The 21,913-nt window shown below is 34.9% G+C and overlaps 1 protein-coding gene across 4 annotated transcripts in view; it reads left to right on the plus strand.

Annotated features, from left to right (window-relative positions):
- Window positions 1–21,913, plus strand: part of SLC25A26 (solute carrier family 25 member 26) — a 153,741-nt gene that overhangs the window by 87,626 nt on the left and 44,202 nt on the right. For all 4 annotated transcript variants that reach the window (XR_895798.2, XM_023529698.1, XM_011358472.2 and 1 more), the window contains one exon: window positions 20,682–20,726. Coding sequence is in view for 3 of the 4 variants with exons in the window: in XM_023529698.1 (XP_023385466.1) it covers window positions 20,682–20,726 (45 nt within the window). In the remaining variant the exon portion in view is untranslated. The remainder of the gene's footprint in view (window positions 1–20,681; window positions 20,727–21,913) is intronic.

Here is a 21,913-nt window from a genome sequence, read left to right on the forward strand (position 1 = left end):
GAAAACCATGGAATGGTGTTTAACTTTATCCTAAAAATAATAGAAAATCATTGAAAGCTTTGAACAGAAGATAATACATGTTTATTGGCCTGCTTTTCTAGTGCTGCCTCTGGTTTCTCTGAAGAATGGGTCATGGTGGGGGTGGTGGCAGTGGAGGGAATGAAAAGGAGGTTAGGCAGAGATGAGTCAGGTTGTTGCAGTTGTCCAGGTGAAAGTTAATGGTAGCTTGGACTAGGGGTGCAGTGGAGAGAACCAGGTTAAAGAGATATTTAGGAGAGCAAATTGATGGGATAGAATTGGCCACTAGCATGTGATGACAAAGAAGTTGCCAAGAAAAACCCACAGGTCTCTGACACAATCACCTAGGTGTATAGTGTCCATGTTGACTGCGATAAGGAACCCCAGAAAAGGATGGGCTTTGGAGGTTGGGGCATTAGACTGTGGAATAGATTGCAGGACGTACTGGATTTAAGTGAGTTGCCTGTGAGATAGTCAAGTGGAGATACTGAGTGGGCAGTTGAATATATGGATCAGGAGGAGCTAGAGGAGCTGTCTGGACTAGAGAGAGAATTTCAGATAAATTTTTAAAGAAAACATCTGTTTGGGTTGGCCAGCAGCTTTGTGGGTCCTATAATTGTTATTGGAATGTCAAACACTATAGAAATTTACAAATGCCAGAGATTATGCTAATAAAATCTTTTCTCCTCTATTAAAATATCTTATATGACAGCAGCAGTGAAGGAGTGGAAAGATAATCTTAAAATAGTTATCTGTAGAGCCATCTATAGGAAAGCTACCATTCATTGAATGCCTACTGTCAGCCAGACAGTTCTTTATATCTCCCAGTTCATGCTTCTCTTTTATGGGTTAAAATTGAGATTTAGGGACATTAATTTGCTCAAATTCATTTGGCAGATCTGGATTTTAACAAGAGTCTTTTTTGATTCATAGCTTTCGCTCTTTCCACTAACCCAGTTCCAATCCAGAAAACAGTTAAACTAAAATAATAATCTACAGTCATTTTAAAATTATTTTTGAAACATCTGTGATCCCACAGATACATAGAATGTCCTCTATTTCAGTATTATACCTCTTCCTTCCAAGGGACAGACTTCCCTGTCTGTCCCTTGTATCAGAGTTCTCTCAGCCAGCAAAACTTTAAAACCTTGGAACCTTATACCTTCCAAGGGACAGACTTATACCTTCCAAGGGACAGACTTCCCTGTCTGTCCCTTGTATCAGAGTTCTCTCAGCCAGCAAAACTTTAAAACCTTGGAACCTTAGAATTCTAAATCTTTAATTTGGGAAAAGACTTTTGAAATCTTGTTGTTTAATAGCCTTACTTTATAGATAGAGAAACAAAGACATCAGAGTCACAGATTCTGTTAATGGGAAGAGCAGACTGTAGCCCAAGCATCAAACTCCTGGTCCTGCCTTTTCCTAGAGTACACTGCTGTTCTCATATTTGACTTCTCTTTCAGCACTCACATTTAATTGCAAGAGCTCCATCTTTTCACTGTTCTTTTGTAACCTTTAATACTATTGTTCCTGTCTCTACTACTTAACTCTGTCTAGCCTAGTTCAATCTCCCTTCATTTCCACACTGTTGCAGTAACCTCCTAACTGGTCTTTTCCTAAGACATCACTGTGCATATGGCCCTCTTCAGCACATACCAACTGAATTCTCCCTAGAACTTCCTGTTTTACACCTCTTCAGACTGATATTCATGGTACCCCATGATAGGGCCCCAGCCTGCATATTTCCCTTCTGTATGCCCCACTAGCCCTGATCTCTCACGTGCCAGCTAACCCACACGAGTTTCTGCTCCTCAGTGGCTTTTCTTTATCTGTGCTTCTCTATTTATTTGTTCATTCCGCCAGAAGATTCCACGCTCCACCTTCACCTATCAGAACACTATCCATTTTTCAAAGCCTGTGAGCAGCTTCCATCAGCTGATATAGATGATCACTCCTGCCTGAGATCTCCTCTTACCCTCTGAGTACTGTGCCTGTTACTCACTCATCTTTACTTCCATTATGGGGCCTTGAATCTTGTAGGAAGTCTATAAATTTGTCATATAAATGCTGTCATTTTTTTCTTCGAAGTTGCATTTTCTTAAAGAGAACATTAAATTTGTTTCAGTCATTTGGTGTTTAAGACTATAAATGTCTTTGGGTTTCTGATAACTTTTCCAATATGCACATGTGTTTGCTGTGCTCTTTGTGTCTGGTTTCTGGTTTTCACAACTCTCTTGACACTGCCAATGGTCCTGAGGGATCGAATCATAGATGATGGTAGCTGGCGTCAAAAGGTTTGGTGGAAGCTAGTCTGATTTAAAAACTGAAATCAAATCACTGAGAATTTATTATTTTGGAGGTACTGGTATTTCTGTATTTCTATTTAAGTTAGTTTGCAGAGACCATTACTTCAGTGTTGTATTATCTGTAACTTATTGAACAGTACTTCTAAATATATAGTACAATATATGCATATGTGTATAAGTTAATTGTAATCGCACTGTAGAATGGTTAATTAATGAAATATCTGACAATAATAGTTTGTGTTTGAAGGACCCCGATCTAGTCTACATTATAGAAGTAGCTATGGCAAGGACTTCAGATATTATTATCTAAACCTGTACTAGAGGATTCATTAATTAACATAAAGAACTGTTACTAGTTCCGTGTCTCACCGCTTAGAGGAAGATTCTGTTGCCCAAAGGTAGCCATTGGACATTGTGCATTCTCCTTGGACCGAACATGCTGGACTGCCTAAAACAGCAGAGAATGGAGACTTTACTAAGCTTAACAGTTAGGTTTCTTCAGCCTTTCTTAAATCACAGATTGCTAATAAATATCTGTTTGCAAAGTCCATCTGAGGTGTTTTTTTACCATAAATATCACATGATAAGGAGGTTGTGGGTTTTACATAAATAATTATATGTCTTTGATATATAAATGTTTATATGTGTTTGTACACATACATATAAACATATATACAGGTATATGTGTGTATCTGTGTGTGTGTGTGTGTGTGTGTATAATATATATATATATATATTATACACATGCACACATACCACACAGTCCCTGCAAAGACACACATTCATCCCCTTTCTTTGTTTCTGTAAAATTTTTTGTAAAGGTCTTTCCTATTTTTTTTTGGACCAAAATTGAATGGAGTTACTTGGCAAACCTACACTACCATCTGCTCACTTTTTAAATTTTCCTAGTATACAGGTAAGGCTTCCAAACATGGAGGCAAAACCAGTTCTCATCTTTGTTATTAAACTGGTATCTGAAATAGGTTGGTGATCCTTCCTATGGTCAGAAATCTGACTTTTCTTATCAAGGGCTACCACAGAACTGGTACTCAGAAGACCCTTGAAGTAAAGAGTTGCTTCTGCAGCTCTGTAGTGGGAGAGGGGAAGAGGGGGAGCACAAAACATCAACATCCATCTTATTGTTTTCTCAGCCTTGGAGTTTGAGAAGGATCAATTTTTAAGAAAGGAAAGTCAGTCAGTCTCTACCTATGTGCTATTGAACTTTCTGCGCCACTTCCAGCTATGCTGTAATTCAGTTCAGCTGCTTCAGTGATCATTTATGAAGTGCTCACAAGGGGCCAGGCCCTGTAATCTCATGGGATATGGAGCCAGTAACTTTTATTTAGTGGAGTAACATCTGTTAAAGTTATTCTTACAAAATTTTAAAATACCATTAGATTATAGGCTCCTTGAGGCCAAAGACCTTGTTTTAATCATACTTTATCCTGTGGGTTTTACCTTAGCACTGGACACTTAATGGGCCTTCAGTAAATGTTTGTAGTGTTAATGGAGATTGAGTTAAATTAAGTCTTTTTGAACTTTCATATTGTGTTTTACCTAAAATTTTTTTCCATAAAAAACTTGTACTTTTTAAAGGGCTCTTAGTGTTTTTTTAGTTCATTCTGTCATGACTGTTCTTTTCATTCATTTCTTTCTCATCTAATTTAATGATAGAAAAACAAGTAATGATTTAGTCATCAAGAAAGTAGAGGTATTAACATGTAATAAAATCTTTTGTGTCAAAATAAAAAAAGATATAATAAAGGTAACATGCCTTGGATTTATATTAATAAAGGTACTCTGTTATTAGGAATTTGATTGAAACACTTAGTAAATATTTTATGAAAGAATATTTTATTTTCTTGTAGTATTTAGCCATTCCTTGTCTCTTGTTAACAATTCTAATTAGGAAGAAAAGTTTTTCACATATTATTTCAATTATGTTGATCTTTCTTAGTATTGTGATGATGTTGCAATCTTTTAATAGTATGGAAAGAATAAAAGAATTAAGATGCAAATTTAAAGATTGAGTTACTTCATAGCAAAGGTTTCTTTATAGTTAGACTTCAACTCTTTTTCTCTGAAGTTATATTTAAAATGAAAAACTGCTTCTATGAGGCACTGCTCATGTGAATCAGTGTTAGATATTCATGGTCTTAAATTCAGCACATTACCTGCCAATGAGTAGGAGGTCAGCTGTGGTGTGTGTGTGTTTTGTGTGTGTGTATATATATGTATATTACATAGGTAAAACAGCTCACAGATTTTCGGATGATTCATTGTCATCCTGTTTCCTTTAACAATAGGACTCTAAAAGATTTGACATCTGACACACTTCTATTTCCTATTTAATAATACCTCCATTCATCTAGAGCTGCTCAAGTCATTTATATTACACAGCTTTTACCTTAAGGAAAACTCAGTGTTCAAAGAATGGCTTAGGTGTCTTTATAGGAGTATTATACATTCTTTAATCAATAAAAGTTGTGTTAATAAAACACCATTGTGTTTCTCCTTACTAGGTATTTTTAATGATTATTTGCATTTAGATTTGAATTCTTAATTTCCCATTTGTTTTCTAAATGACATCATTTAAAATGTTTTAAGAAAATATTAACATTTCCTTATTGGATTATGAGAAAAGAGTATCTTTAAGGGAAATTTGCCTTATGAGCAGATGATTTACAATATTGTTTTCTCTTGGCTAACCTTTGCTAAAACTCAAAATATATGCGGGTTTTTTTTGTTGTCGTTAACTGCATTAGAATTAGTTATATATTATAACTTATTTGTAGTATGTAAAGTGCTCAAACAGTGCCTGGCACATAGGTGAGCACTAAGGTTTTGCCATTATTATTTTGATTTTAAAGATGGAGAAGATGGAAATGAAGTGCCTTTTTTTTAATTTTTACATTGAAATTTGATATTGTCAGGGATCAATATGATAAAATTATAGTTTACTCCAAAGCTCTCTACAAAAGATTTTCTATCTTTATATTTAATTTGCATGTATGCCATAATTTGTTTTTCTGCATTTCCTCCTTTTGAAGTTTCTCTGTAGATTTTTTTTAACATTTCATTTTTAAGAACTACTTCATTTTCTTAAATTCTGCATCTTCTGTTAATCAAATAACTTAAAATGCCTTTCAAATTTTATACATCGAAATGGCACTGAACTTGAAAAGCAAACGATTGTTTTCCCATGAGGAAGCTGTATTGTGTCTATTTAATAATGGAGAACATTGCAGTAGATTGATTGACATGAAGCGATACTTCCTTGGTAGTTCAGTTTGCATTTCCCAGAGTTTGAGTGTTTTCTTGTTTTGTTTATTGGTAACTGACCACTGGAAATTGCTCTTCTGTGAATTTGCCTCTTTTTTTTGTCTTTCACCATTTTTTTCCTTGGTGCTGATCTTGTCAGTTTGTAAAAGCTCTTTGTTTTTATGAATATTAAGCCTCTGTCCTCTGTATTGGAAATATTTTCCCAAAAGCTATTGTCTGTTCTTTTGCTTTTCCATTGTTTGCTATAGAAATTTTTTATTTTTTATGTAGTAAATATTCCTGTCCTCTTATTTATATTAAGGTTTCCTTGTTTGCATAATGTACATATATTCTCTTAGATTTTTTTTGCAGGGTTCTTACAGAACAATCTTTTTTACATTTAATCTGTCTAGTATTTATTTTTTGTGCCTGAGGTAAGATGGGTCCTATTTTCTTCTAGTTGCCCTCAGTATATTATGCCAGCACCTTTCCTCACCTTTTTATAAATTAAATTTCCATATATATTGAAATTTATTACTTGGTTCACTATCGTTAATAGTTTTATCTACTCTTAGACTAATGAATTTATTTGATTAAAGCAACTATGTCTGAATTTGAATTCTCTCTCTTCCTCAACCCACTCCTTGCTCTTCTTTCTCAAAACACTCTTGGTTATGCACGGGCTTTTATTTTTCTATATAAATGTTGAGATCAATATACAATTTTTAAAAAGACAATTTTATAACTGAAAGAATATGCAATGTGTATATTAAGCTTGGGAGAACTAACAAGAATGTAGTATAGTTTCTACATTTTTTAGACCTTTTTTGATGTTTTTTGATACAATTTTATAGTTTTGTTCATGTACTATACGTCATATACCCCTCTTGTTGAATTTATTTCTAGATATTCTCTAGTATTTGTTACTATTGTGAATGGACTGACTCCCCCTCCCTATTTATTTTAGGAGTTTATCGATAGAATGGTTTTAAAAGGTATTGACTTTTAAATTTCTCTGTAACAGCCACATTATCCAATTTTCTGATTAAGTCTAGAAGTGTTTTACTAGAAACCCTGGGATTTCTAGTAAAAAGTCATTACATGAAAATAAGAAGAGATTTTTTTTTCTTCTTCTTTTTTTTCCATTCTTCTTTCTTCCTTTTCCTGTGTTCCTACAAGTTATTTCATTTTCTTGTCTTACTGTGTTCACTAGAACCTTTAAGGAATGTCAATTAATCCTGCTGACAGCAGGCATCCCTATCTGGTTTTAGTTTTTAATTTATTTAACTGCTATGTGTTTGGTTGAATATGGTTTTATACTATATCTTTGTCATGGCTTTTCATGCTCTTTAAAAAAAAATCCCATTTAGTCATTTTAACCTTTAAACCTAATTTCTATGCCTGTTATTTTAAGCATTTCTTTATCATTTTGTTTAAGTAGAATATTTCTTTTAAACAAACTATAGCTAAGTCTTTTAATGGAGTAATTTACTTTCTTTACCTGCTGTAGCAATAGTTTTTCTTTTAACTTGCTTTATTTGTTATGTATTTTTACTTGTGGTTTCTTATTCCTTTTCTTATTTTTGCCAGTTTAATAAAGTTATTTTGGATTCCTTTTTTTAAAAAATCTTGTTACAATGGAAATTCTGCTAAACATTTACATTTAATTAATGATTACTTTTTCTTTCCTTGTGCTTTTAATTAGAAATATTTGTTTATCATTATTTGAAAATAAGTTAGTGGTGAGAAATCACTAGTATTTAACTTTGCTGTGATTAGTTCATTTTTATACCTCTTACTTCCACCCCTCAGTAAGCTGAGAACTTAGACTATTTCACTTCCCTGCTTTTCTCCCTCATACCCGTTGAGAACTTGAGAATACTTTTACTGCTACTATCTTTAGCTCCTCTCTCAACTCCTAGATTTTCCTGAGACAGTTTAATACTTTTAGTTCAATTTGTAGTAATTATTGCTTTGTTCTACATCTATTTTGTTTCAAGAGTTCTGATTTAGAATTTATTACATGCTTCCTGTTAATCATTACTCATTTAGATTAAACTGTATATAAAACTATCACATTTCATAATTCTAAAAAGCACTTTTTTTTTTTTTTGCATTTTAGCACTTCTGAAATTAAGAAGTGCCTTAAAATTGTTTCTAGAAGTAAATGTACAATTGAACTGGCAGCACTTGTTTTTCTTATAGTTAGTAGAATCTGTGAAATTGATACAGTTCCATGAAACTATATATGGAGTACAGAGTGCAAATACGGAGTTTATTTCTTACTACTGTTCTCTCTTCCATCCTTCCCCAGAGGATCTCTGTTCTAATTTGTTTGTTCTTTAGCTGGAATTCTTTCACAGGTATTTTGCTGTGTGAGGTATGTGAGCGGTATATTTTGTGAGTACCCACACATTTTTTTTTTTTTTCCTGCCAGCTGCCAGGTATAGTACTTGGCCACCATTTCTCTTTCAGCAGTCTGTTAGAACCATTGCTATAGCTTCCAGATGAGAAGTCTGGTGCCTCTCTGAGTTTTCCCCTCTGTAAGTAATGTTATTTCTACCTGCAAGCTTATAGATTTTTTTTTTCTTGTAGAATTCAAGAATATACCAGGTTGTGCATCGGTCTATGTCTAGAATAAAATAAGCTTTTTTAATCTGCAGATTGAGGCCTTTCTTTGGTCCAAGTAAATTTTCTTTTGTTATGAGTTTTATTATTGCCTCTCCTCTGTTTCTTCTGCTGGAACTGCTGTTCATCTCATTAGATATGTCCTCCAAGTCTCTTTATCTTTTCCGTCACGATTTTGGTTTTGCTGCTTTGAGCTATTTTTTTTCATTTGATTTTACAGACCACAAATTTGGACCTTTGCCATAATCCATTTTTTTTTCCTTCAGTTAACCTACTCTATGGTTTATTGGGAAAATCATGGTTTTAGATGCATGAAGACCTCTCTGTGCTATACTTAAATCTCTCTAAGTTCCCTCATTATTTTTCTAACCCATATTGACCTCTCTCTCCAAATAGCTCTGTTCGGTTGTGGGTTTGCTCCCTTTGTCCTGACTGATCACTGTCTTTTTGGATGTTCAGCCTCCTTATATGTTGTCATAGCTTCCTTGTTAGCTCATTAGGACTCAGTTCTGGTTTTGGCATCTAATGATTCAGGGAGATGTGCCCCCACCCAAAGGTCATCAGATCTCCACAGGCCAAGCTTTTTCTAGAACCATTAACTTACAGTCTTATTTCCCGGGTTCCAAGAAGCTAGTCTCTAGGCACTTGCCCAACTCTGAGAAATATAAATAAACACCCCCCCCCCACACACACACACCCCACTTTTGAGTTCCTTCCTCTACATTCCAGAGAGCCTAAGTCTTTACTGCCATTTAGCTTTCTGCAGACTCCAGGCCTATGTCTATTACAGCAGACAAGACTGAAAATGATAGTGGAGGTAAAGGAGGGTGAATTCATCGCATCATCTTCTGGGGTCTTTTTCAGGCCTGGATTTTTCTTTCTTTTTTTTTTAAATTTCTTTAACGGTTATGGTTGTATGCTTTTGCCTAGTCTTACTAGCAGTGGGGAGAAAAGCATTAGGCATGGAAGTTGTACAGTCTGTGAGATAGACAAATTATAGTTCTCAACTCTTTGCTTCTTTCTCTATAAGAGGATCAATTATACTCCCTACTTTCTGTTAAATGATTTGCAGTTTCTCCCTGTCCCGTAGTCAGGCTTAGAATTGTGATTTGTTTTGGTAAGTGGAATATTTGTGGAAGTGACAATATTCTAATTCTGAACAGAGCTTTAAGAGGTATTAACAAGTTTCATCAGTCCTCTTCTACCTTTTGCCTTGAGAAAGGCATGTCTTAGATATGGTCTTTTCCTTCTGATTGTGTCTGGGAGTGAGAAGATACAGGGAGCAAAAGCCACAGCCTGAGGGCAGCCATAGCTAACCTATAGCCCACATGTAATGTGAGCGAGAAAAACAAGTTTGTTGTATGCCACTGAAATTTGAGGGTTGTTTTGGTACTACAGCAAAGTTTACGGGTAAAATCTGGTTTAATTTCTTGTTCCTCCTTTTATTAGTAATATTTATTTTTTCTATCATCTTTAACATGTGTATCAGACCCATGAGTCTATTTCCTATCTCTCCTAAATGGCTATAGACATAAGATAGTGTTGTTATGGTCAAATACTAATTACCTGTGATAGAATGTTTACGAATTATATATAAGACAAATCCATGTAACAGAACTGAGGGAAGGGTAACCAGCAAATTGGGGGCAATGTCTTGTGGCAGTTCATTATATTTATCTAAGACCCTAAACTCTACCCAAAATTATTCTTTTGAAAGCATGGCTTCTCTCTAATTATACAGAGTAGATTCCTTATAGTTCTCAACACCTGGGCTTTAATGCTGTTTTCTGTTATCATAAATGAATAAGAGTCGAATAATTGGAGAAGCATTTATAGAGTGGTTTTCCAAAGCCATATACATACATGACTTGTTGATTTAACTAACAAATATAATGAATGGGATCTATTTTTATATTTTCTCCTATTTCTATATAATCTATATTCACTTTTCTTTTTTCTTATTAAGCTCTAAGAATGTTGTTCTGACTAGTATTTGTAAAACAATAGTTGATGAATGGAAAGGGTGTTCATTGAACTGTGAGCCCAAAGACCTGGGTTCCACCCTTATTCTGCCACTAGCCTTTTTCCCTGCCTTCTCTTCTTTCATTCCTTTGCCTTTCCTTCATTTGTTCAGGTAATAAAGATACTGAGCACTCTGTTATGCCAAGCGTTGGAATGTAATGAGATGTAAGCCGGACTCCGCTACCTTCTTGCCCTTATCCAGCTTACTATCTTTTCTTCTGTTCCCTCAGCCTATTTCTTCTGACCATACTATAAATTAGTCAGTGTTACATTACCATCCAGCCTCGTTCTTGTCATTTTATGTTACTGGTGCTGCTTTCAAATATATTTTTACTACCACTGGATTATTTTGGGGAGGCTTGGGGGTGGTGCTGAGAGAGAAGGGTAAGTAAATGGGAGGGAGGGAGCATGTGAGCTACCCACATGGCCTAACCACTATACAAACCTGTTTTTATTTTTCATGATCCTTTTCAAGTTGTAAATTTGCTTAAATGCCCAAAGGATGTATCTGTTGGAATGCTTTGACTATTAGGTGAGATGTTTATTGCTCCTGGTTAGTCTTCTAAATTTTATTAATTTTATTTTTACTTTTTAGAGTTTGGGAAACCATCAATTAGAACATCTTTATTATCAAAAAAATTGCTTCAAAAATGGGGAAAACCTGGATAAATAAGCATGATCCTTAGTTTACAAGGGCAGTTGGTAGGGTAATAAGTAAAATAATCTACTTTCTATTGTAGAACTTCTTGAAGGGCTGGTTATTCATTTTTCCTTGTCCCCCCCTTTTTTGTTTTCTGAATAAAGCTAAATATGGTGGCTAGAAGGGAAAGAAGGGGTTGTAGGTGGGAAAGACAACTGAACTATGTATGCTAATGCCATTCTCAGCTACAGAAAAAAAATCTTAAGAACAACCTGATTATATTTTGTACGGGATTAAAGTTGCATACAGATTCCAACTGAAAACATCTGTTTCCTGACCCTGTGCCAGAGTTCTAACATCTTGACAGGAATTCTGGTTTTGATATTTCTGAGTCTCATGCACCTCCCTCAACTACCCTGTGGCTGTTTTCTTAGAAGGCTTAAATCAGCATTGCTTAACATATTGGAAATGACTCTGTTAAGAACTGAAAATGAATTTCTTCATTTGCCTCTTATACACAAAAAGAAAATTTCGGGTTTCATTAGCAAGGATCATCATAATTGCTGATTAAGAATTGTGGGGCAATCCACAGTTCATTAAAGAAGCCAGTGAAAATAAATGGATCACTGAAGGAATCAGTGTATATGTATATGTATGAATATGTATGTATATTTATATAAAGATAGGATTTTTAAAACTTTCCTGAGTTAAATGGAAAACTTTTAAAAGCATTTTTAACTTTTTTCTTAAGAATTCCAGCTACCAAAATTAATTTTTTTTCTCTTTTCTTTTTTTTGGGAGGGCATAACTTGTATCTACTTGTGACCTGATATTTACATTCTGCTAAGTCAAGCATAGGTTGGTAATTCTTGACATCATAATTCCACTGCATAAGTAATGTTTACAGACCTGTGGAAACAGGATTAAATCTTAATGCAAGTATTGAATATTCGCTTGAAGAGAGTTAATGTCGAATGGTCTATTAGAATCAGTTAGTTGATATGTGAAAGCCAGTGTGACTTTGGGATTTTCATTTTGATTGATTTCTTAAGTTAAACTTGATACCTAAAAAGGATTTCTTTATGCTTTGATATTCCTGAATATTAACACTGGGCATTTTTAAAGAGAATTATGCTAATGAAGGGTAAAGGTTGGCTTTTAGCCTGCCACGTTATTAAGTATCATCAGAAATTATATATATATATAATCCATATGCTGTATCTAGAATCTCCTATATATTAGAAATTATCAATTAAACAGTGTTTCATGAGAAAAAATTGGAAATAAACCATTAAGGGATAGTTAAGTATTATGAAATACTATGCAATGGTCAAAAATGACAGATTTATATTAATCAACATGGAAATATCTCTAAGACATTGTTTGGGGGGGAAAAGTCAAATTTTGGAACTATGTGTATACTAGTCTCTAATTTAAAAAAAACTAAAACTAAATATGTTGAGATAAATGAGGCGATATATTCCAAACTATTAATGTCAGTTAACTTTGGTTCACTGGGGGTAGGGAGCTCCCTGTGACTTAGTTCCAGGCTTCTGTAGATGAATTTTAATAATAAGAATGTAATCATGCTGTACTTGTATACTTGCTTTTTATTAAGGAAAATTTAAAACATACGCAAGGTAAACAAAATAGTAAAACAAACCCTGAAGTGCCCACCACCACACTTCAGCAGTTATCAATATTCTGCCATTTTATTCATCTCTATCTCCTCCCACTCTTCACCTTGATTGCTATTGTATTCTTTATAGTTATATTTGTAGATAAAATTTGTATTCATTGAAATCACAAATCATAGATGTATACTTTCGAAGAATGGATATACTCATGTAATCCACACCCCAATTATGATATTGAATATTTCCATATCCCTAGACTGTTCTCTGGTATCCCATCCCAGTCAGTCTGCCCACTCAGGTTGTTCTGTCTTTCCTTAGAAATTTATATAAATAGAATCACATAGGACAAACTCTTTTTGTGTCTAACATTTTTTGCTCGTCATAATGTGTGTGAGAACATTAATGTTAGTTGAATGTATCAGTGATTCTTTCTATTTTATTCCTATTATTCTATTGTATAAATATACCACAATTTGTATAGCCTTTGTCCTGTTGATGGACACTAACTATTGTTAGTTAACCCTTCACTAGCATAATTCTCCTTAAAAATGCTCAGTGTTAATATTCAGGAATATCAGAGCACAAAGAAATCCTTTTGGGGTGTCAAGTTTAAGATTTGTATATCTTTCTTTGTGAAATGTTTGTTCAAGTCTTGTACATTTTAAAATCTGGGCTATTAGTATTTCTCTCTTTTTATTAAGCTTTGAAAATTCTTTATATATTTTAAATAGAAATCCTTCGTCAGAAATACTTTGTGAGTATTTTGTTCCAGTCTGTAGCTTGCCTCTTTATTAATACTGTGTTTTTAAATTTTTTTTAAAAAAGTAAATAGTGGTAAAATACACAAAACACTTATAATCTTAACCATTTTAAGTGTACAATTCAGTTGTATTGATTTCATATTGTTGTGTAACCAGTCTCCAAAACTCTTTTCATTTTGCAAAACTGAAACTCTATACCCATTAACTCCATATTCCTTCTCTCAGCTACCATTTTACTCTCTGTATTTATGAATTTGACTGCTCTAGATTCCTATAAGTGGAATCATACAGTATTTGTCTTTTTGTGTCTGACCTATTTTACTTACCATAATGTACTCAAGCTTCATCCATTCTGTAGCATGTCAGAATTCTTTTCTTTTTAAGGCGGAATAATATTCCATTGTATGTATATACCATTTATCCATTTATCTATCAAAGGATAGTTGGGTTACTTCCATCTTCTGGCTGTTGTGAATAATGTTACTATGAACATGAATGTACAAATATCTCTGAGGTTTTACTTTAAATTCGTTAGTGTATATACCCAGAAGGAATTGCTTCTATTTTTAATTTTTCGCGGAAATTCCATACTATTTTCCAAGTGGCTGCACCATTTTACATTCCCACCAATAGAGCACAAGGGTTCCAATTACTTCACATTCTTGCCCATGCTTGTTATTTTTTGGGTGTTTTTGATAGTAGGTCCTAAATGGGTGATTCTCCTTGTGGTTTCGATTGGTATATCCCTAATGTTTAGTAATCTTGAGTATCTTTCCATATGCTTGCTGGCTATTTGTATATGTTATTTGGAGAAATTGCTATTCAAATTCTTTGCCCATTTAAAAAATCGGGTGGTTTGGTTTTTTGCTGTTGAGCTGTAGGAGTTCTTTATATATTATGAATATTAACCGCTTATCAGATATATGATTTGCAGTGTATTTTCTCCCACTCCAGTATGTTGATTGTGTCCTTTGGTATACAGAAATTTTAAATTTTGACATCACATTTGTCTAGTTTTATTTTTGTTGCCTATAGATTGGTATCATAGCCAAGAAATCATTGCCAAATCCAGTGTCATGAAGATTTTCCTCTAAGTTTTATCGTTTTAGGTCTTACATTCAGATATTCGATCCATTTTGAGTTAATTTTTGTACATGGTGTAAGGTAAGGGTCTGACTTCATTCCATGCGAAGATCCAATTTGCCTAGCACCATTTGTCCTTCCCCTATTGAATGGATTTGGCACTCTTGTCAAAGATCATTTGATTATATATGCAAAGGTTTATATCTGGGCACTCTTCTATTCCATTGCTCTGTATGTCTGGTGATGCCACTACTGCACTGTTTTTGTTCACTATAGCTTTGTAGTAAGTTTTAATACTCTCAGTGCTTTTGCCTTTCAGATCTAATACATTTACTGCTCACACATCTCATTTTCTATATTAGATTTTCATACTCTTGTGTCCATTTTCTGCTTTCATTGGAAAGATGCTTTAGGAATTTGAAACCTCAGGAGTAATTCGCTTTCAATTTTTCCTACTTTTAGGTTAATTTTCTCTATTAGTTGTACATTCTTTTTAAAAAATTTTTCTGGCTTTATTGAAATATAATAGATAAATTAGTTGCTCATATTTACATTGTACAATTCAATGAGTTTTTCTCAATTGTAGTTGGCATGCAATATTAGTTTCGGTTGTACAGCATAGTGATCAGAGATCCACATAATTCACAAAGTGATCACCCCACTAAATCTAGTACCCTTCTTCCCCCTTACACATTTATCACAACATCATTGACTATTTTCTTTATGCTACACTTTATATCTCTATGTCTACTTTGTAACTATCCATTTATGCTTCTTAATTTTTTTGACTCTTTTTGCCATTCCCCCCAGCCACCCTCCCATCTAGGAGCACTCTATATCTTCTCTGTATCTATAGATTTATTTCTGTTGTCGTCGTCGTCGTTGTTGTTGTTGTTTATTTTGTTCTTTAGATTCCACATGTATTTGAAATCATGCGATATTTGTCTTCTCTATCTGAGTTATTTCATTCAGCACAATACCCTCTAGGTCCATCAAGGCAATATCTTTTCCCATCTCCTTCCTTTTAGTCTCTGTGTGTCATTTAATCTGTATGGGTCTTGTTTTCTTATCCATTCAGCCACTTAATTATTTCCATTTGAGGTACATGTTAATAGGAATATAGTATTACCATTCTTTATTCCTGTTTTTGATACATGTTTTTCTTCTTAAAGAAGTCCCTCCAACATTTTCTGTACTACTGGCTTGGTATTGATAAATTCCTTCAGCTTATTTTTGTCTGGGAAGCTCTTTTTCTGTCTTTCAACTCTAAATGATAGCTTTGCTGGATAAAGTATTCTTGATTGTAGAGCCTGGGTTTTCATCACATTGAATGTTTTATGCCAAGCTTTTCTGTCCTGCATAGTTTCTTTTGAAAAATCAGCTGCCAGTCTTATGGGTGCTACCTTGTAGGTAACTAACTGCTTTTCTCTCATTGCTTTTAAAATTCTCTGTATTTAACCTTTGCTATTTTAATAATGTGTCTTGGTGTGGGCCTCTTAGGGTTCATCTTTTTTGGGACTCTCTGAGCTTCCTGGGGTTGTATGTCTGTTTCCTTCACCAGGTTAGGGAAGTTTTCCATCATCATTTCTTCAAATAGCTCTTCAACTTCTTATTTTCCTCCAGGTACCCCTTTGACATGAATATTTTTACATTTCATTGTGTCCCATAAGCTCCTTAAATTATTATTATAGCCTTGGCTTCTTTTCTCTTGTAGTTCTAATTGAGAGTCCTTGGCTTCACCATCTCCTGTGTCAGTGGTTCGATCTTCTTCTTTATTCACTCTGTTGATTCCCTCTAATATACTCTTCATCTCAGATAACGTGTTCTTCATTTCTGACTAGTTCTCTTTTGTAATTTCCATTTCCATTTTTATGTTTTTTTATATCTTTGTTAAAGTTCTCACTGAGTTCATCTATTCTTCCCCTAAGTTCATTGAGCAATTTTTTTAACCAGCGTTTTGAACTCTGCATTTGCTTTGTCTTCCCATTTTGGCTGCCTTTCCATGTCTGTTTCTATGTACTAAGCAAAGCTCCTAAGTCTCCTGATCTTATTAGTGTGGATTTGTGGAGTAGGTGTCCAGTGGCACAGTCCTGAAAGGGGTTCAGCTGCAGGCCATATTAAGCCCTAGTCTGTGCACCTCTGGGGCCACCTGTTAAGATTCAGCAAGCAATCCACAGATGCTGTGCTTATAGTTGCCTCAAAAGGCCACACCAGAATTCGAGGCCAGCTGCTACCAGTGTGAGTCTAGGCACTGCTCATCAAGGAGCACCTGACTTGCTGAGGAGACACCTGGATGTGGCTTGGTAGGGCCACCAGTTGGGGGAGGTGGAGTTTCAGGGAATCCTTTCGGTGGAACGACCAATGTTATCTAGTTTACTGATGTCTCTGCTATTGCGGCGCTGAGTTTGCACACTAGAAAGTGAGCAGGCTCAACAGAGGAACAATGGATACTAACGGCACTTCTGTACAGAGTGAGTCTCACCTTGGCCCTCAACTCATTGTCACTCTGTAAGTTCCTGCGCAGCCAAACTGGCACTGGTGCTCAGAGCAAGCAGGCCCGCACTGCGAATGTCAGCTTGTGGACATGATCCCTTTAAGAGGCATCTGCGGCTGCCGGCTGCCTCTGTCCCACTTAGCCGCTCCCGACCAGGCAGCTTCATGTCTTCACCCCATCCTACCTTCTGCCATTGCAGGGTGATTTAGATTCTCCCTGTTTGTATGGATTGTTCATCTAGATCCCAGGCAATTTTTTCTTGTTGTTTGCTCCTTGTTTCTGTCACAACTTTGATTTGGTCTCAAGAGAGATGAACAAAGCCTCTATCATCTATGCCATTTATTTTTTCCTCATTGGTATACATTCTTTTCTCTACAGTACACATAAATGGTTATAGTTGTTAAACTTAAAAATCTATATATATTTGTTAGAATTTTTTCTTGGTATGTCATATGCTAGTAGATCAGATTTGAATGGCTCTCACTTTTTTTTTTTTTTAATGTAATAATAAGTCACTTTGGGGCCAAAAGTTTTTGAGTCTTCCACTTAATTTTCCTTGGTTACAACTGGGGTCGAATGAAAAAAGACACACTATTTAAGAGTAGAAACGGCTTTGTTACTGTGCGACACTAGAATGGAAAATCCTAAGTCAAGCTCAGAAATTTGGACACTGTCATACAACAGAAAGGAGACTGACTCCCTCATGGATCACTTGTAGGATCCCTTGAAACTTGGAATGGGCCAGTTTGGACCCACACCAATATACATGGTGTTCTTCAAACCCCTTCTGATTTGAAGTCTTAGCAAACAGTTTTTGTGATTCTTTTGTTTTTTTGGTTGTATTGCTAGAGAATTTGGGGGTTATTTCTGAAAGCATGATCGCCTTCATAGCTTTTTAAATTTACTTTCTTGTTCTTTAGGCTTCCTTGATTAGTTATAGAGGTATTCTGTTCATTGCAGCTTTCAATCAAGTCTTATTTTTTTAAAAAATGTATTGGTATTCTAATTTTACTTTTCATTGAAAAATAGAATTTTAGAGCTCAATAATACCTTAGAAGTCTTATTTTTATATGCCCTCAGTTATATTATAAATCACATCATTATTAAAAGACTTACAAGATTACAGGCATTTAAGATCACAGGGTTATAAGCATTTACTGGCTTCAGGGATGATTCTAGTCCAATGCTTGGTGATAGGTAGAGTGTTCTCATAATGTACTTTTGTACATTCTTTATTTTTTAGTAACACCCAACACTTCCTTCCCCTGTTTACCACACCCAAATTTCATTTTACCTGCTTCACATGGAATCCTCGCATACACTCTTGTATAGAATTATTGCTCTGTTTATTACTAGAGGAATCCATGTTAAATTTTAGCAGGTTTCTGCCCTCTACATCTGCCTCTTTGATGGTAGCTGGGTTTACTGCTACTCACTTATTAGTGCCCTGGGTCTTAACAACCTTATTCAAACAAAACATCTTAAATGGAGGCATTAAAAAGGTCACAACAGTGAGCCATTTTGTAACTTTTGGTGCAATAAAATGGGTATGTTGTGTTTTGGAATATAAGACCTCTGAGTCTAGCTATTCATTTTCTTTATCTATAAAACATTTTAGAATAACAGCTTACATCTGTTTGGGTTTTAAAATTTCACATTTTGAACATCACTGTTATGTAACTCCAAACCAGACCTGGGAGGGAGCTAGCTTTCTAACAGGCCATGTTGAGAACTGTAGAAGTTGGGAGAAGTATTTGTTTTAGCTGTGGAGCCATGTTTGCTGGCAGTACTTCTCTAACATATGGGGAACACATTTTCATTATTATTTCTTCATATAGTAAATAACAAGACATATTCAATAAGATTTTTTACCTGAAGAATATTTGAAAATTTTTCACACATCAGGAGTTTATCTTATGAGGGATATTCACTACCCGAAACCAGAAATAAATTTGTTTAAACATTTACAGCACATTTAGTTACCTTAGACTGTCAGTTAATCTTGTTTTAGAAAGTAAAGCTGGGATTTACTGTCGGCCCACTTTTTAAAATAAATACTTGATGGAATAGTTTGGCAATTTCAAATGTGTGGTTTTTAAATTACTTCTTTAAATTAAAGGAACAATTTAAAGAATATTTTTAATAGAGGAAAACAGGCAAAATGTTCAACTACAGGATTCAAAATCTAATATTTATTAAGTACCAAAATGTGCAGATAACATACAGTGCAGTTTTATGGGTTATTTTAATCAAGAAGTGAAGAATGCTAGCATGGACAGTTTACAATAAATTATAAGGCCTTTTTCATATTGTAAATGTGAAGTATTTACGTTCTTGTTAAAGTATGATACATTTACATTTGGGAGGAAAGAGCATATAAAAGAACATTAGAATCATCTGCCTGTTAGTCCTCCTGGGCTAGTGTGTGGGGTCCACTGGAGTTAAGGTTTTTTTACTTTAGGAAATATGGAGGTGGGTTCTACTTGAGAATTTTAGAAAGTTTAGTAAAAGCAAATAAATTATACTGAGGGTGAATTTACTATGTGCAGATAAATGCACTAATATGTGTTTTAGTTAGTGTACTAGTCAGGGTTCTGGGGTCAGATTGCCTGGGCTTCTTACTTCCTGACTGTGTGCCTTTAGGGAAGTTACAGAGCTGCTTTGAACCTCCCTCTCCTCATCTATAAAATGGGGATAGTAATAATACCTGTCTTTATAGGAGTGTGAGGATTCTGTGAAATAAAAACTTATGAAGTGCTTATTAGCACAGCGCTTGACACATAAAAAGTGCTTGGTAATTCTAGCTCTTTTTGTTACACAACTAGTTGTTAATACTTATGTAAGTGTGGTGATTATCTCTACCACTCAGACTTCATTACTACAGATTACTCTTCTCCCTGACCGCTCTTGTATCTAAATCAGATTTTCAGGCCCTCTTCTACTTAGTCTGTTTCCAGCCCTCCATTCCTTCAGTGTGGATAAGCTGCATCTTCCTTGAGGCGGGCAGAATTCCAACATTGATGCTTTGTTCCTTGGGCCCTGTTTCTCAGCCGACTCTCTGTGGCTCTGCCTGTCTCTTCTCTTCCCTACCCCTCATTCCTTCCACCTGCCTTGCCCTCTCTACCAGTTCCTCACTCTTCTTTCTCTTGTCTCCCTCTCCTTTCCTTCTTTTTCCCTTCCTTTCTTCCTCACTCTTCTTTCTCTCCAACCTCTCTCCTCCCTCTCTCTGTTCCCCTTCCTCTATCCTAGTCTTCCTTATCCCTTTTCTTCTCTCTTGCTTCCTCCTTCTCTTCCTCTCTGCCCCTCCTTTCCACCACTCCTCTTTTCCTATCTCTCTTCTTTCTTTTTCTTCCCCTCCTTTCCCTGCTTTCTCGTCCTTTCTCTCTCTCTACTGTCTCTCTGCTCCCAACTCTTTCTCCCTCTCTCCCCCTCGATCCCTCTCTTGCCATCCCTGTTTCTCTTTTAAACTTAACACTTCTTAAGCAGAAAAATGTCAGGTATTTAAAGTCTTTATTGCTTGTGATGGGAAATATTTATTTTGTCATTTCATAGCCAGAGCCTCTTTATATTGTACTTCTCTTTCCATTTCAAAAGGGTGTCACAGCATCACTTTATGTCCCTTGGGTTCAAAAGTTAGTAGAACCCTAAAGGCAGTTTTAGTTAACTTGCTTTATAAAACCTATGTATACTGAATCTATAAATTTATTTAATATTAGCTTTATAATAGTAAGTTAAAAATGAAATAATGTTTCTAAATAATAATTATGGCTTCATATAGTAATGCCAGACATAGTCTGATCTTTTTCGCTTAATTTATTTATTTTTCCCCAGATTCCTTTCTCACTGGTCCAGTTTCCCTTGTGGGAGTCCCTAAAAGTAAGTTTTACAATCTTCATGTAAAATTTCTATCATAAATACCCAAGAGTTTCAGTGTGAAATAGTAGGATATAATATTGACTAGCAGTTTAAAAATTCAAAATTATTAAGAGTTGAAAATATTTTTTGTGTGTCATTCACACATTAATTCAGTCATTTAAACTTGTTCAGCTATCTGTGGTACTGAGAAATAAGCATATGGGCACAACAAAAATCCTCAAATGTTAGGAAAAGCTGTGCCTTACTTTCTTCTATATTACAGCTCTTTTTCCACCCAGTTGAATTTTATTTCACTTCAGCGTGTGTGAGTGTGTGTATAGATGTTAAGGAATAACAATGAGGGTAAATGAAAAAGGAAAGAAAGCAAGGTCCTCATATCTGTAGGCCTAGGCCAGGCCTCCTCCACCCACATTTAAGGGTGGGCATGAGAAGGGAGCTGCAGAGGGCATGCCGCTCTGCTGGTCTGGACCTTCCATCTTTGCTGCTTACCCCACTAGGCCTAGGAACCCCCAGTGAGAAGTCACAGAGCATAGTGAGTTGTGCGTCAACCTTGGAAAGGTCACTCATGTTTAAATACAAACAAATGAATTTTTAAAAACCTGTGTTCAAAAATGCAGAAATGTATTTGTTTTTCATCTTACAATGGGATGATTTTAAAAATTGTGTCATGCTATGAATTGTGTGTTTGTCAGCATTTTAAAGACTATAATTAAAAAGAAAATTATTTAATAGAGAACGTCTTATGTGGTAAGGATGTTTTATTTTGTAAAATTTGAGAGTTGTATGCACATGTACACACTCATATCTGTACTGGGTTGCAATGTAAAATGTATTTCTCAATGAGGATAATGATCAAAAGAATTTGAAAGCCCTTGTTCAAGTGAAAATGGTTTGTAAATGACCGAACTGTAAAATGACAAAGTATCTAGGTAGACATTTGATAATACAAAAAATAAAGGAATTATTCCCATAGTTGTATGGAATTAGTAATCATAGATGGCTCAGGCAAAATTTCTTTTGAAGAACAGCAAAAATTATTTGGACTATAAGACATATTCTATTAAGATTATATACTGAAGATAAAATGAGATAAAACATTATTCATAAAAAAACTCTGGAATATTAAGTACTGAGAAAGAGTTCTTATGAGTTATCCGATTTTAAGGAGTAGTATAATTTATTTAATA

This window comes from Pteropus vampyrus, unplaced genomic scaffold, assembly GCF_000151845.1.
Source record: "Pteropus vampyrus isolate Shadow unplaced genomic scaffold, Pvam_2.0 Scaffold41, whole genome shotgun sequence".
NCBI classification, from domain to species: Eukaryota; Metazoa; Chordata; class Mammalia; order Chiroptera; family Pteropodidae; genus Pteropus; species Pteropus vampyrus.